The sequence below is a fragment of the Psittacula echo genome (genome assembly GCF_963264785.1).
Source record: "Psittacula echo genome assembly, chromosome: 8".
In the NCBI taxonomy this organism is placed as follows: domain Eukaryota; kingdom Metazoa; phylum Chordata; class Aves; order Psittaciformes; family Psittacidae; genus Psittacula; species Psittacula echo.
Window position 1 is genome coordinate 10,104,097 of NC_137744.1, and position 27,674 is coordinate 10,131,770.

Genomic DNA, 27,674 nt, shown 5'->3' on the forward strand with positions numbered 1-27,674 from the left:
TTCTACCCAACTGGTGTCATCTGCAAGCTTACTGGGAGTGCACTTGATCCCCTTGTCCAGGTTGTCTATAAAGACATTAAACAGAACTGGCTGCACTACTGAGCCCTGAGGAACAGCACTTGTGACCAGCCACCGACGGGATTTAACTCCATTCACCACAACCCTTTGGGCCCAGCCATCCAGACAGTGTTTTAAGGGTACACCCATCCAAGCCACGGACAGCCACTTTCTCTAGGAAAATGCTATGGGAAGCTGTGTCAGAGGCTTTACTGCAGCCTAGGCAGACAGCATCCCCAGCCGTTCCCTCACCCACTGAGCAGCTCACTGTGTCACAGGCGATCAGGTGAGTCAAGCAGGACCTGCCCTTCATAAACCCGTGGTGACTGGGCCTGATCACTTGGCTGTCCTGCATGTGCCATGAGATGGCACTCAAATGCCATCTGCTCTACAACCTGCCCTGACACGGAGGCCAGACTGACAGCCCCGTGGTTCCCTGGATCCTCCCTGCTCGCACTCATTAAGCCTTTGCCTTTTGCCTAAGCTGTGCGAGCAGAGCCTGGTAGGGTGACCCAGCTCTGCCCCAGGATTATGACATCCTGTCCATGCTAGGACTGCTTCCCAAGCCCTAGCACAGCAGCAGGGACTTGCACTCCAGAGATCCCTTCTGCTGCTAATGATGCTGCGTCTGTGGGCCAGGAAGAGCCTGGAGGCAGAAGAGCTGTTTACGTGGCAAGACACTGGTTTGGCTCCAAAGTGCCCAAGTGAAGCCAGGAGATGTCAGCTCAGTTCCTGCTCACTCACTGGCCCACTGTGACAAAGGTCTTTGCACAGGCGAGGCCCAGAACCACATGAGTGTGGAGACAGGGTGTCTCTGCCCCCCAAGCACCATCACCGACAAACCAGCATGGTACAGCTGCTTGACAGCCCTGACGAGCTGGTTGCACAGCTCGCAGCAGGGCATGCAAAACCGCCTCAAAACCAGCACCAACGCAACCACCCGTTCTGCAGAGACAAAAGAGCATCGTGGCCACCACAGACCCCAGTAGATGTGAGCCTGTAGACACGCATCCTCACCAGACCTACACGACTTGAGACCCACGAGCACACGGCACGCTCCGGCTTGCTGGCTGTCGTAGCTGCTTTACTTATTGATCAGCGTCTTCAGGGAGCGCGTGAGCGTGCTCATGACGGTGGCAACCGTGGCTGACTGGCGGCTGAGCTGCTCGACTGCCTGCTGGTGGCTCAGCGTTCTGGCCGTGGACTCCTCCGCAGCCTTCAGCAGGAAGGTGTAGTTCCTCACCACTTCCTCCACCTTTGCCAGCAGCTCTTGGCGCTGCGACTCCGAGCGCACGACGTACACCAGCCTCACAAACGTCTCGATGAGGCTGCTGAGCACCTGGAAGCTGCTTGTGATGGCGGAGAGCATGTGGGTAGGGCTCTTGTCGACGGCTGCCACGCGGCGGCAGGATGCACGGAACTCCTTGAACTTGAGGGCGAGCTCTTGCTTGTACTCAGCCAGTTGGGAGATGTAGGGTTTGCAGTCCCGGACGTCAGGGCTCACCACGCACTGCCTCAGGATGGTCAGGAGCTCATTGGTGTCCAGCTGCACTTGCAGGAACCCGTTGGGAAAGCTGTAGGCATGGCCTCGAAGGGCGTTGATCTTTGTCAGGCTCCCCTCAAAACTGGAGGTCCTTAAATCTATTTCCTGGGTCTGGCTGTCACTGGGACTGCTGCAGGCTGTTGCGTCCAGGACCTGAAGAGTTCTGCTCATGACTGGGACCATTTGATTATCCAGTTTCATTCCTGGGAGTATCTGCATGGGGATGGAATAGGACAGCTCATCCTTCTCACTCCCATCATCTGCAACATCGCATTTCCTGTAGTAGAAGCAGTACCGGATGGAGCAGCACTTCTCATCCTCCATGTCTTCATCCTGCAGCTCAGCAGGACTTGGATACATCTCCTCCTGGACAGAGAACACTGCTGAACCCTTCTGGTTCTTCTTCTCCTGTGCTATCTGAACATAGGAGGGTTCAGGCATTCCAGTGGCTTCCTGGATTTTGCTCTTCAGAAGGGGACAAAGGATGCTGGGCTCAGGCTCTTTCTGTGGTCCCTTCTGTTTGGTTGTATAGATGTTCTGGTAGATGTCAGAGGACAGGGATGTCCTATCAGTCTTATCTATTTCACTGACGCTGTAGCGACGCAAAAGCTTCCGGTAGTGTGGAGCAGCCATGCACTCCCCCCGGGAAGCGCATGTGGTCAAACAGGACATGCCGTTCTCTGGATCTGACCGGTACTCTCTGGACTCTAAACTCGTGGATCGTATCCGCTTGCCTTTGGAAGGGCTGCTCATGCTTGTCAACCGAATGGCTTCCTCCTGCTTCTGCTCGTTGCTAGCTTTATCCCTCCCTCTCCTCTCCGGTTCTGGCATCACCATGTGGTTGGGAGGTGGCCTCACCCCCCTGCAGATCCGCTTGCAGTCGCAGCTACGCCTTTGCTCCCTCGACATCCCTGGGACTTTCTGCACGGGGCTGCTCCTTAGCTGGCAGCTGCAGCGCCCAGGGGCAGGAGGGTGAAGGTACTCCTGTGGTGGGAGATCACCTTTGCTCTTTGGCTTCAGCAGCTCCTCAAGGAATTCCAGCTCATACTGTTTCACCTTCTGCAGCTGGGCTTGCCGCTCGTCCGTCTCCTTCTTCAGCCGGGTTGGAAAAGTTGCTGAGAACAAGTTCCTCAGCCTGAAGGAAGCTTTTGGAGCTTTGGGTTTCGCTGGGACATCAGCCTCTTGTTGGGTCACCTCCAGGGCTTTCTCGGCTTTTTTGGAAGGCACGGTGCTGATCTGCAGGCTCTCGGATCTGTGCACCAGCTGGACTGGCCCTTTGGGTTCCTCACTGGTGCTCCTGAAGGCGCTACCAGGCGATGGGGAGTGCACGTTGCTACTCTCAGCTTTCAAGCCTTTGGCTGAGCTTTCCTGTTGCATTTTCTGCCCTTGGTTTGAAGGAGCTGTGTGTTTCTGAAAGACAAGGCTCGGGGCTTCCCCACCCACCTTTGGACCTGGCTCTCCGCTTGTGGCTTTTCCTGGAGCATCCCTACCTGCTTTTTGCTGGTAGCTTTTAGAGGCAAAAGTCTTACTGGGCATCATTTCCTCACCTGAGCTGCTGTGGAAAGCTTCAGCCTTACTGCCGTGAGCTTCTTTAGGACTTGGAGAGTCTTCACAGTGCTGCTGTGCAGGGAGCTGCTGCTGCTGGCAGTTGCATGATGTCTCTGCGGTTTGTGGACCTCCTTTGGGTTTCAAAGGCTTGCTGCTGGCTGATGCACAGCTGCTGGTACCGTTCATGTTCTTGTCCTCTTTTGAGGCTGCTGTCACTTGCGGAGCTGAGCCTTTTGGGTTTGCCACTTGTTGCAGCGCAGCCGCAACGATGGCTGAGGTTACACCGCTTTTCTGATCCAGGAGAAGCTTGGAGCTTGGCTGGACCTCTTTGGGCATCTTCTCTTGTAGATCCTGTGCCTGCTCCATGCTCGGGACTGCTGTGGCATGCAGAGATACCTCAAAGGCAGCTTTAGTGTGGCCCGCACCTTTGCATTCAGAGCCTGACACTGCAGCCCCCCTGCTCTGCTCACTGAGCTGGGGGGTCAGCACTGGCTTGGCAGCCAAGGGGTGGCTCCTCTCAGGATGCTGCTGCTCCTGCTTGCTCTTGCAGTTGGTGAGGTTGGGGCTTTGGTTAGAGAAAGCTGGCTTCAACGAAGGGCTTGGCTCCTGGCGGCTCAGGGCACAGGGGGAGGTGAGGACAGCCTGGGCAGCACAGCTCTGGATTCGGAAGGGCAAGTCCTTTCTGGCCAGGACGTTCTCTTTGTTGATGTGTTGAGCGAGGAAGTAGGCTGCGTTCTGATGCTGCTTCATGGCAGAGACCATCTCTGAGATATCTGTTAGCTCTGAAGAGTTGGTTTCATGGCCAGAATCCAGGGATGACTCGGGAGTGATGGCAGCCAGCACAATAAGACCTGAGGAGGGACACAAAGAAAACCCCACGACAACACTCACACCCCACTGGTGTACAGAAGAGAGGGGAAGCTCGTGAGGCAGGAGGGCTCCAGGAATGCAGGACACAGCATCCCACTGGAGACATTTTAGTGACTTCCTGCAGCTAAGAGTTAATGCTTTTAGGAGAGATCACTTGTCAGCACCAGCTGGCTTGCTAACTCAACACAGCAACAGATCTTGGCCAAGGAAAATGTCCTGGGAAGCTTTCCAGTGTTAGTGATAGCAGAGCTACAGAGACTTGTCTGGCCCAAGAAGGAAAACTGGGCTAGACAAGTCCCATACTCTGCCATAGTGAATAGTTAAACCAAGGTGGGGAGAGGGACAAAGGACTGTGCTGCCAGCAGACTGGTCCCAGAGACACCCCTCTGACAGGAGGTTTGCCCTAGGAAGGGCTCATGCTGCAAAACCTGGGTGAGAACCTGCAAAGACCGAGGGCTGAAGGTACCAACTGAGTGGGGTTACAGCCGGGAGGAACTCATGCTCACAGTATTGGCTTGTTAGGGACTCATTCCAGCATCGTGGCACATGGACCATGGCAGATAGTGGGTAACCAAGACACTCCTTCAGCCACCATCAAGGAGACGAGTCCCACTTCAGCTCCTTAGAAACCTCCAGAGCAGCCCTGCTACAGCCTGTTGCCACAACTTGGATTCTACTAAAACCTGCTCCACAATCACATACAGGATGAGAGAAGGAGACTGAAGGGAAGGATATACCATAGGAAAGAAAGGCTACAAGGAAGAAAAGAAGTCATAGCCATCGAAATACCTGCTGTCTGCTGTGGAGGGGGATGCGGACAATCCTCTGAAGCAGCCAAGGCTTCCAGCGCTTGCAGGGTGGACACCAGGGCATCATCCAGCTCTTGGGCATGGTCTCGGACCGTCCGTGGTTGCACGTTGTCTATCAGTGTGACAGGGATCTCATCGTAGAGGATGCCACAGAGGTGCCGGCCCTGCTCCTGGCTCTGGGCAGCTGCGCGGCGCTTGGGATCATCCTCATCCGAGCTGTTGTCTCGAAAGCCAGGAGGAGGTGCAGCAATGGCAGGGAGCAGGGACGTCGTCTCGTCTTCTTCCTCGTCATTCCCAGGAGGGGGAAGAGACATCAAGTCCACCATGTTATCCCGGGTGCTGCCGGGCTTGCCCCCCTTGCATGAGGCCAGCCGGCTCTTGAGTTTGGCTTGGCAGGACTCGCAGTAGAAGTGCGAGGCGTCGCTGCGCAGGTGGGTGTCTATGGTGTGTGCCCTGGCCCTGACTGTGTGCCTGTCTTGGTCAAGGCCATCCGGGTTGTACTCCTTGGCTGTCCCGTTGTAGCCTTGGCCAGAGCTTTTGGAAGTGGGGTCGGATTTGGTCCTGGGGCGGGTTTCCTCAAAAAAAATCAGGTTTTCATTGATGTCCGTCCCGCTCTCTCTTTCCTTCCTCTGCTCTCGCATGTGCAGGTAGCAGAAGCTGATGAGCTCCGAGTCGGAAGCCCTGGCTGGTGGAGCCCCGGCTGCTCCGGTGCTGGTGGCAGAGCCAGCCACCAACCCGCTCTCTTTCTTTCCCGTGTGCCCCGCCGCGGCAGGCCGGTGCAAGTTGTGTGCGTTGATGTAATCTAAACCAAAACCACAACGGGCACATTAGCAGCAGCGCCCAGGAGAAGGGGAAACAGCACAGGGAAGCTCCTGCTCCCCCTGGAGGAGCATCCATGTGTGCTCTGCCCTCCAGCCCTCAGCTCGGTGTGCGGCTGGGACATGCAAAGAAAGAAATCTGCACATGCAGGTTGGAAGGGCCCTTTAAAGGTCATCTACTCCAACCCCCCTGCAATGAGCAGGGACATCTACTAGATCAGGTTGCTCAGAGCCCCATCCAACCTGGCCTTGAATGTTTCCAGGGATGGGGCATCTACAACCTCTCTGAGCAATCTGTGGCAGTGTTGCACCCCCCTCATCATTAAACATTTCTTCCTTATATCAATCTGAATCTACCCTTTTCTGGTTCAAAACCATTACCTCTTGTCCCATGCTATAGGCTCTACTAAAAAGTCTTTCTTATAAGCCTCCTTTAAGTATGGAAAGACAACAAGAAGGTCTCCCCAGAGCCTTCTCTTTGCTAGGCTAAAACCCCCAACTCTCTCAGCCTGTGCTCCTAGGAGAGGTGTTCCATCCCTCTGATCGTTTTCATGGCCCTCTTCTGGACCCACTCCAACAGGTCCATGTCCTTCTTGTCCTGAGGACTCCAGAGCTGGATGCAGTACTCCAGGGGGCAGTTTCACCAGAGCAGAGCAGAGATGCAGAATCCCCTCCCTCAACCTGCACACTTCTCTTTATCCGGCCCAGGACATGGTTGGCTTTCTGGGCTGCAAGCACACGTTGCCAGCTCATGTCCAGCTTTTTATCCACCAGCATCATGCCCTCTGCTCCTGCTGTTAAGCATTGCCCTACAACAACCTCCCATTGCTCCCTTGTGTAAGGCAAGCAGCTGAAATACTCTCTGAACTTGTGGCCAGTGGTCCAGCCTCAGGAGGAGCATCTGTCTGCATTACAGGTTGGATTGTGCAGCTGTGCTGGGAATGGCTGCCAGGGGCATGCAGGCTCCATCTTACCAAGTATAGATTAAATCAAATAAATCCCAATTAAATTCATTAGCTGAACAAATTGGACAGTGTGTCTCCCCAGATATGTTCGTGTTAGACTGTTCATCACCTGCGATGCTAAAATCCCAGACAAAACAATATCTATTCTCATTTATGGGCACTCTGGTCCTCTGGAAGGACAGCTCTGTGTGTGAACACAAGGCTGCTGCAGCTGGGGATGCACGTTCAGTGCATGGACCGAAGCAGAGGCTTTCCCAAAGCAGCCTCGCTGGGTGCCCCTGCTGAGCCAGGCCCTGTGCTGGATGGGGCCAAAACCCTAAAATCCATAATCCAGCTGCTGGGAGAGAAGGTCCTGATGAAGAAATGAGAGAGCAGCCAAGGGCATGGAGCTGCTTGGCTGATGATGGCTGCTGGTTAGAGCGGGGAGAAGAAGGGGCAGAGGTGAATTGCCTGCACAGCTCCAGCACGGCACAACCCTTCCCATGGAAAGCAATGATCTACAATCCAGCTCTGCTGGGAAATGTGGAGAATGGGATGTAACTGAGAGCATCCGGACAGAGCGTGCATTTCTAGAAGCGTCCGCGGTTCAGCAGGAGGTTTCAATGGGCCTCAGGGAAGACGGATGTGCTCCTATACTAGGCACAAAGCACGGGCCAGGGCTTGCTTTTACATTTAAGATACTGGCACAGCCTGCCTGCAGCCTGGATAGTCAATGCCTGGGCTAACTTGATTCATCCCAGTGGGGCTTCCTTATCATTCCTGCAGAGATGTGCTAATGGCCCTGCTGCCTGTGATCTGCCTTGCTCCTGACACCTCAGCCTGCAGCAGTCGCAAGACAAGAACTGTGAGCAGAGTTGGTTTTCCCATCACACGCTGAATTCACTCCTGAAGGATGCCTGAGAGGCTGGGCTGGGGGTACTGGGTCTGCAGAGAAACTGTTGCCCTCCACTGGTCAGAGAGGTTTTCATTGCACCCCTGCGGGCAGACCAGGCCATCCAGAGAGGGGCTGGCTCTTTGGTGTGATGGATCCATTTCTCCTTTGCTGTCCAACCCACACCATGGCTTCCGCTCACACTCACTCCAGCTCCCTGCACAGTGATACTAGTTTCTTGAGCCTGTCAAGAAAAGGTCAAGATCTACTTCCCCCTTTGGCTCAGGTTTGGACCATACCCATGAAGCACCATCTCCCCGAGGAAAAATCCTGGCTATTACCATTGTTGCTAGAGTGTGAAAAAGCACCACTTGTGCATGCTGAGGCATCCCCTGAGTGACCAGTAACATGGGCCCGGCCAGACTCCCTCTGAGCCCTTGGGGATGTTCTGGGATGCTCTCCATTTCCTCCTGCATTCCTCTAACTCCCTACAGCCCGGTGTCCCTGTAGCCTGCGTCAGAGTGACACGACCCAGAAAAGGACTACCCTGATGACAGCCACTTAAGTTGGAAACACCCTCCACTCATAGCAGGATGTGACTGAATGCGTTCCTGTCGGACCCGTGGCAGAGAGCCCAGTGACAGCCATCAATAAGAGGCATAGGTGAAGAGACAAAAGGAAACCATGCACATATACTTACACCAACATCACCAGCCAGGTCTGTCCCTGGTGTTGCTGCAGATGCTTTCTCGATGCCTCTTGTGCGCGTGTCCTCCCGCATGTGCTAAGTCATGGCTGGGTGCCTTCCTCAGACCTCAGAGGCACCGAGTCCTTTCCCCAGGTCCCTGCTAGCTCTTGGCACTCCTCCCACCTCGCACCTCGAGGAGGCAGTTTTAACACTGTGCCACCAAAACTGAAGGCTTGTCACAGCTCTCTGGAGCGGCAATGTCACTCAGGGGGTTTGGGGATAGTCAGCTGGGTTGGTGCTTTGCCCATCTCCAGCCACTGATCCTGTATATTTGATATTTCCTCATACAGAACACATCAGTGTGAACACCTGCACGGAACACCAGCACGTAGCTGATGGTTGGCTCTTGTTTGACATCACTCTCGAGGGTCATTGATCATTTTGAAGGTGGCTCACACCTGCAACCCACCCTCAAGGAACAGCGCAGCGGTGCCTGGTGGGACAGAGCCTGTCTGTAGCTGTTCTGGTCTCCTGCTGTGCCCTGATGCTCCCTGCATCAGGCTGGGCACCTGAAAAGCTGCGACACCAAAGATCCCTTCCTGATTTAGGACATCAGCAGAGATGCCTGTGCAGCCCAGACCTCACTAATGAAGGCATCAGTGTCCAAAGGCAGCAGCAGAGCAGTCCCTGGCTGAGTGCGTACACTCATATCGGTCTCCAGCACTAGGATGCTGGCCAAGGAGCTGCACCCCTGCAGCAACACACAGGCTGTTCTGTGAGGACCCAGCACTTAGCTGGCAGCAATTACAGGTCTTTACAAACGGCACCTCCTGGATCTGCTCTAGGAGCTGCCAGAACAAGACCTGCAGTGAGTGTTTAGGGACCAAGCTAACACCACAAGACAGAGCTTACCCAAAATGAGGACCTGTCTCCCTGCTCCTTGTTTTCTGATTAAAAGGGGTTCTGCAGGGGATGGAGGCAGAGGGGAGATGCCAGAGGAACCCTTCTCCTTTCTAATGCTGCAGAGCCCTGGGCAGAGGGAGGAGGAGGAGGAAGGGGAGGCAGGGGAAGGGGCTCGCACAGAAAGCAGAGGCTGAAACGTACCTGCCTTGATAATCTGAGGAGGGGGAGGCTGGCTGGGGGCCCTGGAGAATATCATCTTCTTGGAGTCCACCAGGAGACGGCAGTAGCCTGCAATCAGGCAGGCAAAGTTGGTGGCTTCAGGCCATTCCATCAGCAGCACCAGTGGCTGGAAGGCAAGAGAGGTGAAGGCATGAGAGACATGCATGTGGGACAGGACCAGTGCTCCCAAGGGGCTGTGCTGCAGCCCTGCATTGGTGTAACTGGTGAGCTGGCTGGCTCTTTGAGTACCCCCACTTGAGGGATGCATGTTGTTGCCCCAGGTCACCCAACAAATCACTGTGCACAAGAAAGCGCCTCGCTGCAGCTCTCATTCCTGCTTGCTGACTCCCCTAAGGATGATGAAAGAGTTGGAGCCCCACAGGGTACAGGCTGTGCCTCCAGGGCCCCCATGCGGCTGGCTCCTGATCATTTGTCTTCATGTCAATGCTCTAAGCAAACACCAGGTTAACCATCAGGCCCTAGGGAGCTCAGGGCATCTGTGCAGTCTCCAGCTGCCAGAACCCCTGTTTCATTGCAGGTGCCCCATCACCCTTCCGTAAACGAAGACATCTGCTTCCAGCAAGATGCAGAAGGGGCAAAACCCCAAGGCAGGCTCCCCCAGCCACCACTCTGAGCACGTGGATCTTATTTAAACCTAACCCTTCGGAAGATGAAATCTGTGCTTGGGAGCAGATGGTGTCTTCTCTTTTAGGAGAGTATTTATTCACACGCTAAAAAAGGTCTTTGCTTTAAAGAAAAGAAAAAAGCCAGACACGATCTGTGTGCCACATATAACCTCACTGCACAATCTAGTGGCAGGCATTGCAGCTCCCAACTCCCGGCTTGTCCCAACGAGGGGGTTAGCTGGCCTGGGGCAGCTGTGGGGTGGGATCTGCTCTTACCCTCCTGGTGAGGTCCAGCACAGCTCAGTCGAGTGGCCCGTGCTCAGTCTGAGTCCCCAGCACTGCTCAAGGTGGATCCGCAAGATGGAAAAACGCTTGACAGTGCCTTGAGTAAAGTAATTGCAGCTCTAGACCTCATCTGCCCCTTGCACAAAGCACCCTGACTTTAAAGGAGCTTTGAACACAGGTACAGGGCTTATCTGAGGCAAGTGGAGATGTTTCACTACTGCTGTTGCTCAGGCTGTTTGTGCTGCGGTGCTCCGTCTCTTGCACACTGTCGGCCCTCCAGGACTCAGAACTTGTTTACCACATCCAGGGCAAACCAGGCCTGTTTTAAGAACCATTTAAACCCACACAGTGTGAGAAGCATTAAAGCTATTTTGGTTTTCTTGTTTTATAACCACAGCTGGTTCCTGGTGCCCATTGGCCAGTTCTGTGTTCTGCTTAATACTTGCTTTCTTAGGCCACCAAGTCAGCTCTGGGAGAGGAAGACCTGGCACATCACACTCTGGACCATACAACACAATAAACATCAGCCATGCCGGGGGCTGGTTCCTCCTAGGGCCAAGGTAAAGAAGTTCCCTCCTTGGCTGCTGTGCAGGAAGAGAAAGGAAAAGAAATAACCCAACATGGAAAGGAAATAACCCAAGAAGCAAACGCGCTCTGCTGAGAGGCTCTGCCCCTGCCCGCCTGACGAAGCTCTTTCTGCACCATGGAAAATGATGCAGAGAGATGATGAGATGACACAGATCAAAGGGAAAGTATCAAGATAGAAAGGAGAGAAGAGATTCTCCACATAGCTCAAAGGAGGCGGGCATGGAGTGGTGAAGGGGGAGGACGCCTCTCAGGCCAGCTCCAGTCTTGACATAAGTGGTGAAATGGAACCATGTGTTCCAGTTCTGCTGTATGAAGCATCCTTAAAACAAGAGCCTTCTACAGAGGGCTGAGCATTCTCGGGTGGTTTTTTTAAGCCATCTTTTGAATAGAGATATTTGCACATTTTCCCCTATCTGTTGTGCAGCAGTGAGGGCTTGAGTACTAGCATCAAGAAAGGAAGCGAACACTGAGGGCAGGGAGGCAATGGCCGATGAGATTAAGGAGAGGCCAAGGTGGTTTAGAATTCCCTTTCAAAAGGAAAACCAGCGGGGGTATTTCCATCACGTACGAGTCACACGCCACATACTCAGTTGGCTCTTAGGGATGCTGAGGCTGAACGGCACAGAGCCATGCACCCTCATGACTGCTGTCAGTGCCCACTACTCAGTCCTTGTTTCCTACCTGGACACCAGCACCTCTGAGACCCAGCCCTATGTCCATCTCTGCTTTAGGATGCTCCCACCCATCCAGAGATGGGACTGAAGGTTCTTACTGGCAAGAAGCAGCCCCTGGATCAGTCCTCCTGATGGGAGACATGACTGAGACACAGCCATCCAGACTGGTGCTTCCTGCCTACAGATAGAACACACGCAATGCACCAAGATGCCACAAGCTCCCTGCCAGGTCTCTGAGCAATCCCAGCCTCCAGACTGGCTTCCAGCAGTCATGCTGGGGTCAGTTGTAGCGCTGTGCTCTGAGAAAGAGGAACCTCAAGCTGATTAGCACTACAGCTTAGCGAGGGGTCTTAGAAATGATTACTCACATCCTGGCAAGCCGGCGGCGTGACAGTCCCTCTCTAATTGTCAGGCGCTCAAATATTGTTATTAGGGATTAAATCACTTCAGAGGCAGCTTGAAGTCATCCACCTGTGTGGCTGCCAGCACTCCAGTGAGCTTCCCATGGCCTGGGAGCCCACGCTGCGGGGGCTCCGTGTCCTGCTGATGGATACTGGCTGTTTAAAATGACACCGAATGCAAGCAAAGCTGCTGCAGTTGGGCTGTGCATCCATTCCCACAGGCTTCGGTGGCTTCTCTGCTGCTAACAGAGGTCTGGCTGTAACCCCTTCCCCCATGGGGTTACAAGGCTGAACCTCTCTTCCACCCACCGAGGTAGCCCTGACAAGCTTGCAGCATCGCACCTGCCTCCGAGACTCCCACCCTGCTGCCACATCTCCCTCAAAGTGGCCAACAGATCTGGAAGTGATTCGTGGGGTCAAGAGGCAAAGAGGCAACACGAGCGCAGCAGCCCCATTTCCTCGGGAAATCAGGCCATGGGGAGGAGGTGTGAGGGATGGCAGCTAAGGGAGGTGTTATTTTTAGACATCAGCAGTCCTGGTCACCCTGTTTCATGCAAGCAAGGCAGATTTGATCTCGTGGAGACAGGCGAGCTGAGCAAACATTGCCTGTCTCAACAGTCGCATGAAGAATTTCCAACTGATGTTGCTGAGGGGTTTATGGTGAATTCAGGGCAGCTTTGCTCTAAGTGACAACAACACAGGACTGTAGTCTGCGGTTTGGGTTTCCTTGTGATACCCATGTCTTGGGGTAAACAGGATTGACCTCCTTACTTTGGCAGCACTCTGCAAGGAGCAGTGAGGGCTGCTGCCTGGGGTCACTATTGGCTTGGTCCCCAATGGGCTGGGGCTCATGCAACATCCCTGCCTCCCCCTGCCATTTCTTTAACTCACTGCCCAACCTCAGCCAGAGCTGACAAAAAGGCACCAACCTGAAAGCGTGAATCTTCATCGGTTTTCTAAACTCAGTGGAGCAATAGAGCAGAGAGACTTCTGCAGGCAGCGGGAAGGCAGGGAAGGATGCAGCAGGAGCAAAACCAGTGTCCTTCCTCCAAAGCCTGCTCCCTGCCCTGTCAGTACCGAGTTTCTGGGAAGTGGCCAGAGTACCTCTTCCCAGCTGTTAATCAGGAGATGGTGTTAATAACAGACAGGGAACAAGCTATGAATGAGGACCACCCTCTGGTTATCCTCCCACCATGCACTGGTGGTGTGTGTGTCATGCCAACCAGCCCATCCTCTTCCTCCTCCTGACCGGCATGTTCTCACTGTGACAGCAGTGGGGCTCATACCTCGGCAGCCCCTAGAGCTCTGCTTTCCTGGGGTGCCACAGCAGGAATGCCTGTCTGATTTTTGTCAGGGCAGCAGCACCTTGAGGCTGAAAGCTGGTTTTACACAGAAGCAAACTTATGAGGATAATCTTACTTTCAATGCCCCTTCCAAACATCGGATTCCCAGCGAGATGCACATGTAAAGGTTCATCTCTGATCTGTAATATGCCAACAAGAAGCGTATTTTAAAATGCTCTTCCTGCATCTAAACGTGTAACGCCAGCCTGAAATTACTGATGCTTTGATCTTGCAGTCATACTGCTTTGCTGGGTTTTCTAGTCCTAATGAGAACAGGACTTAAAACTTTTCACTTTAAGTTTCCTGCTTGGCAACCAGTCTCCCTGGAAAGTAAATCACATACACTTATACTGGATATGAGAGATGAGTTTTCCATTAGCTTATTAAGGATATAGTGCTTTTTTCTATTATGCCCTGCCTTTAAATCAAAACTCAATATCCTTCTGGAGAATATTCTCTTATTCAAAGGTGCAGGTTTCACAGAAGAATGTCTGGAGGAAGTTTTACGGCCAGAGGATCTTAACAGTCCTCATATTTAAATTAATTTATGACCCAATCTATGCATGCTATAACCCTTAAGCTTATATGCGTTTCCTTTTAATCTCCCCACTTTATCATGTACTTTGGGTCGTACCCTGCTTCCTTTAGTGCAGTGCAGTAGAAGAGTGGGAGATGAATCTACATAATTTATGTTCCCTGGTTTACTTGTGGTGTACTGCCAAGTTTATAATTAATGATATATGCATCCAGGTCTAACAAGACACCGGTCGATTTTCCACTTGTATGTTGACCTTTCTTTCCCTCCCTTAAGCACTATTAACTCAGCTCTATCAATACCAGGCTGTTTGTGTTTAGGACCATTATTTCCCATTTGTTGATCAATAAACCTCCTGCCTTGGTTAGCAGCAGACCTTGGGGTTTCTGCAGCAGCACCTCCTTAGGGTCTGAGCAGCTTCCACCTCCACTGGGTGATACCCTCCTTGTTCCCTGCATGGTCCCATCACAGCAGATGGAGAGGTACCTCTACAGACTGCAGGGTTGTAGGTGCCTCTTCCCATCTACTGCCACAGTGCTGCTGTGTCCATCCTACACCTTTCCAGCTTGCTGCACCCTGGCCAGACTTTCATCTCCCCCCTGGCTATTCAAAGGACTCGTGCTGTTCCCTGTGGGATTCCCAGTGACCAGAGCCCGCTGGCATTTTTGGCATCCTCCACGTTCCCCATTTGTTGGAGCAATTCTCAGGACCGCCAGGGTTGCAGCACCACCAGCCTGTGCTCACACCCTCAGAGCTGGGTGCCTGTTTTAAACGAACAAATAAACACTGGCTTTGCAGGCTTGGGAACTTACCCTCTCCACATATCATCTGACCGGCTCCTGTGCTGGGTGCCACGGGCAGTGCCGGGGCTGGCACACGCACTGGTACGTGCTTTGCTCTACATCCCACTAGAAAGGCTCTGTGAAGGGGAACCGCATCCACCCCTCCCAGCCCAGGTACTGAGCCAAAGGAAGCCTTAATCCCTCTGTCCCATGAGGTGACAGTGTTTCAGAATGACTTAATGCAAATAAAGATTAATGCAGCTTAGGGAACCAGAGCCTTTAGGCCCATCACTCCAAAGCTTCACACTCTTAGTGAGGGGAGAAATCTGATGGACTTTAGCTGTTGCTTGCATGGTAACGCTGTCCTCACCTGCCCTTGTGCCCTGATGGGGCTCCCCACCATTTTCGGGCTACAATTTGGCATGGGTGGCTGATGGGCAGGCCCTGCCATGGGGAAAGCAGAAAGCTGCACCCCATGCACAGCAGCCTCTTGTTTCCATGGCAGGCTGGATGTCCCTGGAACTCCAGCATCAGCAGCCAGATTCCAGGCACAGCAGCAGCTGGGGACCTTCCTGAGTTACTTTTCCCTTTGTTTTCCTCTGATCCAGGCTGACATGCCGGCTGGCTGCAGGCCCTGCCGGGAGACAGGGAATCAATTACCCCCATGCCTGTGATTGAATTGCGCTTGGCGAGCGACCAGGCGCCGTGGGCTCCTGACCCACAGCCCAGCGCGGGGACCAGGCGCAGCCTGGGACAGTGCCTCCGTCCAACTGCAGGCACTTGTCCAGGCGCAGGCGATCCAGCTGTGTTCCTTGCTCATTCCCATTCGGAAGGCTTCGGCAGCTTTCCTGCCAATGTCAAGATGCTAATAATGAAAAGCCTGCTGGTGTGTGGCTGTGTGAATCAAAGTGTTCCATTTGAAAAGGCACTTCAGTAAGAATAAAACCTTTGCCTCTGCAGGAGCTGCACAGGCAGGGCTCTGAGCTGGTGGAGCCACCCAGATGGACATCGGGAGCTGGCTCTGATGTGGCTATGGGGCTGAGCAGCTCTCCCCATGCCTCCTGCACAGGGCAGCTTGGGGAGGCACAGTGAGCAGCAGCCCCTTCACCCCCTCTGCACCCCATCAGCACTGATGCCGGGCAGGAGACGCTGACACTGCCTTTCCCAGGATGCTGAGAGGTAGAAGAGGACTTCCCAGTCCTGTACTGGGGAGGAAGGGGGATGCACACCTGGAAGCCCAATTCTGAGATGGCACAGGAGCATTGGCTGCTCTCAAATGCTGGTCCCAGCACTCAGAGGAGGAAGCCTCTGGGAGATGAAAGCCTGTGGGGCCCATAGACCACCCAGACAAGCTGCATTTATGTGTAAAGATCACAGGAGACACCGTGTGCCACCACCCTGTCCTGAGCGAGTTTATGAGCTCCAGAATCAACGCTCAAACACCCGCAAGTCCAGAGTGCAGGAAGAAGAGCAGAGAAGCAACAGCCCCAGCAGAGAGGGCTTTGCCATGTGGGAATGACCACACGATCCTGCAAACACCCGCACTACAGCAGCAGCTGTGGAAGCACCATCCTCTACTGTGAACCAAGCACAGCTGCCCCATTCCATCTGTGGCTGTTGAGGTGCGACTTGCTCCTCTCATCCCAGCAACTCCCCTGGACATTGCAGGGAACAAAAATCCTCCTCAGACCCAGCAGCAGAGATCCAGAGGCTTTGATTCCTCTGTCCTGAGGTTGCACAGCTCCTCTATGAGGGGTGCTGCTAGCATTTGTCCCCCTCCTTTCCACCGTTGCAGTGGCAAAGAGCTAAGGAAAGCAAAGCAGAGGCACCATCCCCACGTTTGTATCCCAAATGGGCTGTTTTAAATAGAAACCGAAGCCCAGGATGGAAAAGCTCCAAACCAAACCGATTTAGCACCCAGTGAGCAATTTATAAGACAAACACTGTTTCTTCTCCTCCTGAACTAAATGCAGATGATTTATAAGCTCCTCAAGCCTGCTTGTTACCTGGAAGTCTGCCCCAGCTCCTTCCCAGCAGGTACGTCTGGGCTGTGGCTGCAGACAAGCAGCAGATAAGGATGTTTGGGCAGCGCTGGCTGGTGTGATCCCAGCTCACGGCTGCTCCATGACCTGACCCCTTTTGTTAACCCTTAGGATCAGCTACACAGCATCAATGACCCTGGTGCTTAGCAATGCAAAACATCTTTTGTGCACAAATCCCTTGTCTGTCACTGACCATCTGCCATTTCCATAGGAGCCCAGCTGTGACAGGCTGATGCCACCCCACCGACCCAGGCTGGCACCCCTGCATCCCTGCTGTTACCTGCGGAACGCACTGGAGCTGCCCCAACACCAGCATCCCGCAACGCAGCACCAGGCATCACAGTGCAGTGGCCACAGAGGGTCCAGATTTAATTGCAACCCAGTGTCAGCAACAAGAATAACTGCAGGAGGCACGTTAGTGCTGTGAGGTAAGCAATATATTGCCTGCTTTTTCTTAGCCTGCACCATCCATCGCTGTCCTGCAATAAATGCCTCATTTTGGAACAGTCATTCTGGCTTTAAAACCCAGCCCTTTGGACAATGGTTAAAAGAAGACAGGTAACAGCAGACTCTACACTAGCCGGGTGCTGTTAAGCGGGCTGAGATTCCCAGACGGGATGCTGCTCTGCCCCAGGCAGGCCGAGTGGCTCTCAGTGCCTGTAGGCAGCCACTTGGGAGATAAAGTGCATGTGTGCATGATTGTGGGAAGTTGTTCATGAGCTGCCTTTCCTCCAGTAACTGGGATAGAGGGGACAAAGGGCAAAGTCTGCTCCTAAAGCAGGGAAAGGGCTGGTGGTGTTAGAGTTAATCACAGCCGCAGAGCATGGCTGTGGATCTGTGGGGAAGCCTTGTGGGAATCGCCACCTGATTTACAGCAGATGGATGTCAGCATCACCTCAGCCTCCAGCACGTCTGCTGCTGCTGTGGCCAGTGTCAGCCACACACCACACTGCGCCAGCGACAGCCACTGCCTGTGCCACGAAGGGGACGGTGGCACCAGAGGGGCCCGTGCACCCCACCATGAGCTCAGTGTGCTCCCAGGGCTGAGCAGCACTGCATGGAGCAAGGCCATCGCTGGACACCTCCCCATGCGGTACTTAGAGGCAGTGAGACAGCCAAGGAGCTACATTACAGCAGGAACACTGAGCTCCAGTGCTCACAGTGAGCCATGAGCGGTCAAACACAGGGTCATGACCAGCCTATTATTAATATCACAACTTATACACACATCCTAAGGAACCAGAAGGGTTACTGATGGTTCAGCTGATACCCCTTGGTTATACCTGCTCTGTAAGCATCAAGCAGGAGGCTCCTGCACAGCCCAGGCAGCCAGAGCTACTGACCTAAGCTACAGTGGGGAGGTTGTAGAGTTTTGAAGGGCCAGGCACAGCAGGACACCAGGACTTCACCTGGGCGATGAGTGACCTCAGTGGGGTGCAGAAGAGGGACTATTACAGACGTTAGAGTTGACCCAATACCCACTGAAATGCAAAGCCTGGGTTTTGCTGATGAGGGGACAGTCGGGGCAGGGGGTGAGGATGAGCACGGCTCTGGCAGAGGTTACTGGGGAGCTCCTGCAGAGCTGCTGGACCAGGCACAGCAGCAAGAGAACAGCCCTGGAGGAACTGATGGGCCTGGTGGGAGGAGGTGCTAACAATCCGCTGGGAGAGGAGGCAGCAGGAGAGTCCTAAATGAAGCCAGCACGATTACATCTGCGAGGCTACAGCTGAGATAGACAGCACAAGGAAAGGGCTGCAGAGAGGGCTGAGGCTTAGAGACCTTGCAGGAGATGAGGAAACATAGAGGCAGCCATAAAGCAGCTCAGCTTCATCAGTCTCATGGTGGGGAAAGTGATGAATGCAGGGGCAGCAAAACTGACCTGCAGCCAAAGGCATGTAGGGCCTGTGCAGATCCAGGGGAATCTGCAGGGAAGAGCTGGGCACAGGGAGGCAGTGACGCTGAGGATGCCCTGGAGCAGGCACACAGCCTCCTGCCTGCGAGTCTGCCCAAGACATTAACAACCTGAGCAAAGGCCAATGGCAGATCCGCTTCTGCTGGACAAGAAGGCAGTAAAGCTCTTCCTGTATTGCTGACAGTCCTTCTGAGGGGCCTGGGAGCCAGGAGAGACAGAAGACTGCATGGGGTGAGGGAGGGCGATGAGGCTCCAGCATGAGGGTCGATTACCCAAACCAGCACTGGTTACCAAACCAACACAGTTACTGTGGGTAAACCCACACAACAGCTGGCAGGGGATGGGAGGATGGTAACACACAGGACCAGGAGGGCACATACATCAAGGAGTGGAAGGACTTCTCTGTGGGCTGAAGGGGAGCATAACAGAGGCAGCTGGCATGATATCTGAGAGCTGGCTTAATGGAGCCAGGGCCACCCATGCCAGGGCCACGCAGTGATCATTTCTCATGTTCTGAGCCTGACACCCCCTGTCCCATCATTTCCAGCTCATTCAATGATCCTGCATGGCTTGACAAGCTCCACAAATGCTGCTGATGCACAAAACCCCACCAGTCCCCTTGAGTACCTGCATCAAGGCATAGCCATGGACTGCTTTTCTCCAGCCCTGAGCAGAGGTCAGGTGCTGACCTGCTTCCAAAGGGCCCTGCTACTTGCCTGAGCTGTGTAACCCCAAGGACCCTGCTCAAACCACTGGCTAGGTGTTTGGGTCACAACCAGAAGGCCACCATGCACTGCACATCCCTGGTGTCATCCCCTGCCTCTGCAGCACATGGAGCCAGGCAGGGGAGATGCCACAGACCACAAGCCCTGTGACTGCAACGTGAAAAGGGCTTTGGAGTCCCTAGAGTCTCCAAGCAGATGCTCCAGCATGCACTGGTGTCCTGAACTCCTCAGAAGTGAGCACCAAGCCCCCAACCACAGCCTCCACACGAGCCCCTCTCCCCTATGGTACCCGTGCCTACCTTGGCATCCAGGATGCTCGTCTCCACGCGGGCCACCCCCTGGTTCTCCCTGAAGAGCTGGATCTTGCTGACCTTGCTGAACTCCGACAGCACCGTGGTGAGGTTCGTCTTCAGGTCGATGACGTGGCTGATGCCGTGCCGGGGTCCCACCAGCAGCGTGGTGGCTGGCTGCTTCTCGTCCTGGCAGCACAAGCACATGGAGAGACAGGCAGACAGGGGTGAATAAATGCACCCTGGGGCTGTGCCTGTCTCTGCCCATGGAGCCAAACCAGCTCAGCTGGGTCCCAGGTGGCTGTTACAGAGCAGGAGGTGAAGCTGGTGCTGTGAATCCCCCATCCCTGAGCCTCTCTGAGGAGCTGGGAACCGTGTGCAGGATGCCAAGCCTATTTAAATATAAAGCACTGAACTGAGTGTCCACATGAAATATTCAGGGCTGCCGGTGTCACTACACAGAAGTAGGAGCTTGTTACAAATCTGCCTGATCCGACATTGCCTCTGAGAGAAGGAAGCAGAGGAGGGAGTGAATGCATTTAGAAAAGCAGAAAGACTCAAGCCTTTGACTGAAAATAGAGTTCTTTCTTGCTCTGATCTGCCTGGGAAGGATGACCCTGCAGCGCTGAAGATGTGACCTCCTGTCTGCAGGGGCTCTGAAGGCTTTTTTGGGTGGGCTTGGACCCCAGCAGGGCAGAGCAAGAGACCAAAGGAAGTAATTTCAGAGGGAGCCTCCCCTGCCCTGTCTCTCCCCTCCAGGACCAGTGCCAAGCACCTCCCAGCCCATTCTGCATTACCGTACCAGTCCCACTGTGTTGAAGAGGACCCCAGCAAAGGTGGGCAGCTCGTTCAGGATCCGCAGGTACTGAAGCTTTGCCTGGGCCGTGGAGACCTGACAAAACACATCACACAGGTGGTCACCACCAGCACGAGGGGGGAGAAATGAAAGAGGCACAAACTCAGGAGCCCCTAAGAGTATGCAGCACATTGGCATGGGCTGTGCTGGCTGCCAGCCTGGGAGCTCGACATGTGGTGGAGGGACCGAGGCATCTCCCCTGGGCAGATGCTGGGAGGTAACTTGGAGCAGAGGTAGAGTCAGGGAGGAGCCCAGATGCTTGATGTAAACCCCCCAGGGGATGTATAATCCCCCTAGCGATGTATATGGGGCTATATAGCCCCCACCAAGGTAGCTTTGATGGCTTCAGTGATGGAGGCAGTGGCTCAACAGCCTCCTCTAGAGCTTTCCAAGCCCGGAAGCAGAGATAACAATAAACACGGGCTTAACAGAGGTGTGCTGCTTTGGCCAAGCTGAGAGCTGGCTCCTTGCTGATCCCATTGCACCAATCCTCACTGCGGCCCCCAAAATCCAGATTCAGAAGTGGATTCAGGGGTGAGAGTGGTGCCTGGCTGTCACCCTGTGATTTATCCCCCATCCAAGGGGACTTAAGCGGCAATCACAGGAGCCCCGGACAGCTGGGGCCAATAGAATGTCCTGGGGCACAGGGCAGGTACCACTGCCAAGCCCTGAGAGTTGGACTCACCTTGGTGCCGCCAGGCTGGCTCTGGTGGGCTTTGAGCTGCTGCGAGAGGGATTTCCGGAGGCTCTTCTCCTTGATGAGCTGCAGGAGCGAGGGGGGCAGGAAGGGCTCCAGGCCCCACTCCTTCCTGCGGGAGGGAAGCCACCAGGTCAGAGACCCATAGAGCAGGGATGCTGCCCGAGAGCATCCTCTCGCCATCAGAGGGAGCTGGAGCTGCACCAGGACTTCCTCGGTGTCACTGCGGAGCAGTAGCAGTCCCCAGCCTCGGTCCCCAAGGGGATGGGACCCGCATTTGGAGTCACAGCCACCAGCACCGGGCAGGGGAACGCAGCAGTGCCAGGCTCTGCAGCAGAGCCCGGCTCCCACTCACCATCACGGTAAGGGATGCAGGGCGAATCCCCAAACCTCTTTTGGGGGCCATCTCCCCTCTTCTTCCCCTGCCAGCCTGCTCAGACAGACTCCATAGGGATTGAAGACCACTGGGAAGCACAGAGGAGCTAAGCCACAGCTGCATGGCTGGGTGACAGGCTGAGATTATGCAGGTAGCATGCTTTCTCCTTGCCTTGGATGCCAGGCAGAAAATCAGCCTGGGTTCCCATGGAAATGGTCCTGGGCTCGCAGCAAATATCCTCACCAGCCCCGGTGAGGCTGCTGTGTGAAGGTGGATGTCACGGTGTGAGGATCTGACACAGCCCCATGGTGAGACCAGGGGCTGAAGTCACTGCTGCCAAGCCTGGGAGCCACTGGTCAGCTCCAGAGGGGCTCCCAGCACATCACTCAGCACCCCAAAACGTTGCTGGGAGCACCCCCGTTAACAGGGACTGAGCTGGAGCACGGAGAGGGGACCCAGAGGAGGCTGTGCGGCAGCATGGGCACAGGGAGCAGGACTCACTCCACGTTCTTGAGGGAGACCTTCTGGCTGGGGCGGGTGGCTGAGACAGTGATGTAGATGTGGAGGGCAGCCAGCCCCAGCAGCATCTCTGGTTTGGGGTCTGTGCCGAAGCGCTCTCTGATCACATCATTGCGGCTCTGCAGGAGGGAGGAGAGGAGGCTTCAGTCATGGGGACGGAGCACCCATCACCTGAGGGATGCTCCATAGGGCAGACTCATGGGCCATGAGCACCATCAGATCCCAGTTCTAGGGGTGAGTCCCCTACCTGGATGTACAGGTACTCGAATGCTGCAGGATCCCTGCGTAGCAGCTCCATTGGGTCCTTGGGGAAGAAGCTCACACGGAAGAGGCATCTCATGCCATGGTAGTGTGTCCTCTGTACAACCTGCAGCAAAGGGGAGTGGTGAGCCCAGGAGCTGAGTACATTCGGATCCTGTTATCCTGGGAACAGCCCAGCTCTCCTTGGCGTGACAGCTTTGCTTGGTGCTGCGGTGGTTTATGCCACCAAGCATTATGCCACCAACACTTCCAGCATGATCCCCATTTTATCCTTGGTGCCGTGCAGCACCAGCTTCCTGGCTCTCCTGGACAGGCCAAAGATGTTCCTGAATGCTGTCAGCAGCTGCACAGCTATAGCATAGAGCATCTCCACTGTGCTGTCAGGGTGGGATGGGTTAAACCCTGGTCATCCCCCTCTTTGGCCACCCTCTGCACCCTGAGCAGGCAGGACCACTCCAGAGGCAAGGAGAGGCTCCACCACCCCACAGCACAACCCCAGCCAAGCCCCGCTCGGGTGGCAGAAGAGCCCCCCTGTGCCCACCACCATCCCAGTGACCTTCCTGCGCTTACGTGGGCCAGTGGCTGCTTGTCCTGGAGCAGCAGGAACCGGTGGCTCTGCTCTGGGCTGGAATACTCCAGGACCAGGGCAAAGTGCTCGATGTGCCTCAGGGACAGGCGGTCCTGCAATGTCACCATCACATCCTGCAAACGCCAGGGACAGGCTTGGGTGCGAGGCACAGGGTGGGAGCTGGCACCCCGCTGACAGCTCCTTCCTCCCTGGCACCGAGGGCCAGTGCAGGATGAGGTGCTGGAGTGCAGAGAAGGGCTGCAGGATGGTACCCAGCCACTGCCAGATGTAGGGATGTCACAGCAAGAGGTGACCAGAAGCCAGATCTCCAGTAACACTGCGGTGTTTGGAGGCTGCATGGAGCCAGCCCCTGGTGGGGCCGCTCACAGGAGCACCCATCCTGCCTGGAGGGCAGGTTCACAGCAAGGGGGAAAGTTAGGAATGGGAGAAAGACAGCAAAACCCCATCCCTGCCAGCTGCAAAGCGTAAGCCTGGCGAGGCACAGGGGCCATCTATCATGCAATGGCAGTTCACAGCCAGCCAAGCGCTGCTGCGGTGCTTGTGCGAGGAAGCAGGAGACAAGGAAAAATGGATGAGGCAGGCGGGAGGAGAGGAGCATCACGGAGCCATGGGGGGAGCGGAGGGGCCCACCTTCACGGTGGTTCGGCCATCAAACGTGAAGGATTTGATCTGCCCGTTCTCCAGGAAAACCTTCAGCACGTTAGGAATGAGGAGGAGAGCTTCTTTCTTCAGCATGTCCTGGCACATGGGGCCAGCAGGAGGGGAGGCAAGAAGGATTGGGGGCACGGAGAGACAGAGGGAGGGAGGGGAGAGAGAAGGAGCGTCAGTGATGGAGAGGTTTCGGCATCCTCCCCTTCTCTGGGCTGATGCGCTAAGAGGCACATTTCCTTTGAAAACCCAGTGTCTGCTGATCCATCGGGAAGCAGCAGTTCAGAGATTGACACATTCACATCCCCAGCTCCCTGCAGCTGCAGCAGGAACAGAGCATCCCATCCTGTTTGGCACGTCTCAGATCCTGTCCCACTCCCCGCCTGGTGTCCCAGAAGGGAGGGGATGGCCAGGATGGTTCAGGACCAAACCCTTTCCCTGATGCGTAACCCAAGCCGAGCCTATCTCAACCCTGCCCATGCCTTGTGCAGGAAGGTGGGTGAAGGCTGATTTATTTAGCAAGAAGCATTTCGATCAGATAACCACGTAATTGATTTGCTTAAAAATAGAATTTGCTACAAGCACTTTACAGGGTTGCATTTTCTGGTTTTGTTCTCTTTTTTTGTATGCTGCTTAATAAAACCTTCCTGCAATTAAGAGATACTGGTGCTGGGCTGCAACACTACTGCAGCATAAGAGCTTCCACTGCTACGCAACACCCTGGTCACCCTGCCCCACGCATGGGTGCTCCTGCAAAGCCTCTGGCACTGGGATGGAAGCCACAGACTTCCCTTATGGCAGGCATTGGATATCACCATTGGGTGCCCAGGGGGATTAGGATGGGACCAGGTTTCCAAGGGCAGCTCCTGAGGCTCTATCCAGAGGATGTCCCCCCAACACCATGAGTGTGCCTAAGGGCATCCCTGGGCTGCTCCCACTATGGAGCCCAAATCAGGGCAGAGGAGCTGTGTGCCCCCCAGGCTGTCTCAAGGGGAGGAATCCCAGAGGAAGGCAGGGCAGGACTTACTGGGTCTGTGTCGCCGACTGTCACCTGCTCTGAAAACCGGACCTTGGCCGGGTTGGATCTCAGCTTCGCCTTCTTGGCTGCGCTGATGAAAGCAGATTTGGGAGACTGGAAAGAGAGCACCGGGTAAATCACCTGCCTGCTCTCAGTGGTGTGGGGGAAGCCAGACACGGGGCCCAGAGAAAGCCAGCACGAGGATGGGGAGCGGGCAGCAAACCATGAAATGGGGTTGGGAAGCAAATCCCCTCCACTGTTGTTGTACGGTGCTGCAGGCAGCGCCACGATGATGAGCAGCAGCCCCCGAGGTCACGCCAGCACCCTCAGTGTGATGGGGAGGCTGCAACCCCAGTGCCTGGCACCCCCTGTGCAGGCTGATCTCCAGCACACAGGAGCCAGGGCTTGCTCGGAGGCATGGGTTTGGGTAGGAGAGATGAGCACTGGTGTCAGCGGAGCAGGGCGAGGAGGAAAACAAAGCCCTTATGGAGCCCAGCACTGATGGAGCAGCGCTAGGTGCTGGCGTCTCTCTCCCAGAGAGGAGCGGAGCTCTCACACTTATCTTCTTCACCAACATCAAAGGGATCAGTAGAGCAGAAATGATGCCCTGCCAACCACTGCTGCTTTGTGACAGTTCAATCTGCTCCAGTGCCACTGGTGCTGAGCCCCAGGGCAGCAGCGCCACCGCCTGCTGCACTGCTCGGGGCTGAGCCAGCCAGGAATGGCACATCCCTCTCTATCAGCCCTGGCATGGTGGGTCACCTCAGACCTGAGTGCCCTCAGCAAACTGCATGGGTTTGGGGACATTTTTCCTCCCTTCTTTCCTACTTCTTTGCAGTGACAAGGGCAGGGAGATGGCTGCATGGCCACACTGACCCTGGAGAGCCATGGCAGCTCTCAGACCCAACAGCTTGGAAGAGCCTTGTTGTGGTAGGACATCAGCCCAACACCTCAGCTGAGCTGCCCCAGGGCCTCCAGAGATCCCACCTCGGTCTCCCAAATGGCTCTTATCCCCTGTCCTGGCTCCCCCGGGACTGGTCATGGCCCCTCCAGTCTCACCTGGTGGGTGTGCAGGACCGTGAGGATGATGAAGTCCTTGGCCTTCCTGTGACAGAAAGGAGAGATGAAGGTGGATGGGACCTCATGGTGGTGGACCTCAACACATGCATTTGGCTATCGAGAGAGAACATCCCACCCTTCACAGCCCAGTGGTGGCCATGAACTTTGTGGGCTCCTTTGGGTGCTTGGTAACATGGCTGTGGGTGCTCTCCCAGTGCTGTCCATCCCTTGGCCATCTGGGAACAGGTACAGCACTTGCTCCAAGGCACTCCCCCTGCTCAGACTGAGGCTTCCCCATCCCAGCAGTGACCACCAGTGACAGAGCAGCCTGGAGGCGTGCGTTGACCAGCCCAGCACGAGCCCCCTCCCCTCCACAGAGGCAATGCGGGACAGACATCATCCTCACCTGACAAGCTCGATGAATCTCTCTCTGGGGGCTTCGCTCACGTCCTCATCATTGATGGCCAAGATCTGGTCTCCTGGCAGGAGTTTATCCTCAGAGGGGCCGCCTGCCAGGAGAGAGGGTCAGGGCCAGCCCAGGCGTCCTGGGCTGCGGGGCTGGGTTGAAGCAGGAGGGTCCCAAGCACCCCCAAAGCCTGTGGCCCACCGAAGGGGACAGGAACCCATGGAGGGGTCCCCCCAAGGGAAGGTGCTGCCTTGTGCACAGACCCCCCCCACCGCACACCCTACCTGCTGCCACCGAGCGCACCACCACTGGCCTCTCGCTGCCGGCCACGAAGCCGAATCCGTAGCAGGGGTGGCGCTGGACCGTCACCTGTCGGAGCGTGTCCGAAGGCAGCTGCCCACATTCCATATCATCGCCGCCGCGCTCCTCCGGCATCACATGTCAGCGCTGCAGGGTGGAGGGCAGGCTGTAACGCACCCCGGCGCTCCCCGCTCACCCCGGCTCCACAACTCCTGTATCTCTGATGCTTGGTGGGACATCCACAGACACCCCTGTCCACCCCTGCAGAGGGGCAGTGCTCAGTGCCCGTCCTGGCCACTGCACCAGCAGCTTGGGCAGGGGGATACAGGACAAGAGGTACTGGCCTCAAGCTGCACCAGGGGAGGTTTAGGTTGGATGTTAGGAACAATTCCTTCCCCAAAGGGTGCTCAGGCATTGGAACAGGCTGCTCAGGGCAGGGATGGAGTCACCGTCCCTGGAAGTGCTCACAAACCGTGTAGATGAGGCCTCAGTGCCATGGGTTAGTGGTGGCCTTGGCAGTGCTGGGGTAAAGGCAGGACTTGATCTTAAAGGTCTTTTCCCACCTAGTTGATTCTATATTCATGGAGATACCCCCCCCCCAGGGTAAGTCATGGCATCCTCTCTCAGCATCTTACCATCCCGTCCCTGTCCCAGCACCTCACTTCATTAGATGGCAGATCTGTGAGGGATAAACTCCCGGTGGTGTGACTCTAGCCATTACCTGGGGGATGCCACCAGGATGCAGAGGAGACGCAGCCCTGGTATGGCTGGAGTGCCATCTCTCTGCCTGTTCTGCAGAGGTTTACAAGCAAACTCAAGGGCTGGCTTTTTCATGCCATGTAACACAACTCCACAATATCTGAGATAAGTGGACACAAGTTCAACCAGTCTAAAACCAGGATTAAGGCAGGTTCAGCCATGGCTGTTGACACTATGGCGCAGTCTGTGCTGCCAGCCCCAGGACTCCTTGAAGCACTGACAGCCAGAAGATGGGGAGACCCAGGGCAAGGTTGGGCCAAACCTGCCCTTGGCATCCCAGAGCAATGCCAGCCATGGCTCCAGGCCACTTGGCAGGGCTGTGAGCCTGCTATCAGGAAGCAATCCCAGCACCGTTGGGATGGCAGCACAGCACAGACAGATGGCAACGTGCATGGCCACAAACAGAAAAACAAAGTGATGAACACGCCATTGTTTCTGTGCTGCTCATCGCTTCTTCCTGTCCAGACTATTTAGCCTGCTTAAAAAAAGATCTTTCTTGTCCTTTTGGCAACACATCAATTGTCTCGTCTCTTATCAGGTTAGGATTTGACGCATCATCCATCTAATGCAATCTGTCTGCATTTCCCACACCCCCTGCCTGCTCCCAGTGCCGCACGTTAGCATCCACTGCAGTGGGAAGAAGGACGGCACACGGCGCTGAAAGAGAACAGGGGCTTCTTCCACAACAGGAA

The 27,674-nt window shown here is 55.2% G+C and overlaps 1 protein-coding gene across 1 annotated transcript; it reads right to left on the reverse strand.

The window, feature by feature from the left end:
* Nucleotides 1-1,141: 1,141 nt before the first annotated feature.
* Nucleotides 1,142-26,358, reverse strand: FRMPD3 (FERM and PDZ domain containing 3; the record flags this gene model as incomplete). Its single annotated transcript, XM_080624800.1, has 14 exons — nucleotides 1,142-3,999; nucleotides 4,808-5,629; nucleotides 9,274-9,418; nucleotides 19,504-19,683; nucleotides 20,297-20,386; nucleotides 21,036-21,159; nucleotides 21,925-22,061; nucleotides 22,190-22,309; nucleotides 22,774-22,905; nucleotides 23,423-23,530; nucleotides 24,468-24,572; nucleotides 25,518-25,563; nucleotides 25,924-26,026; nucleotides 26,208-26,358. The coding sequence occupies 14 exons, from the start codon at nucleotides 26,356-26,358 to the stop codon at nucleotides 1,142-1,144; spliced, it is 5,121 nt and encodes a 1,706-aa protein (XP_080480926.1).
* Between the last annotated feature and the right edge of the window lie 1,316 nt (nucleotides 26,359-27,674).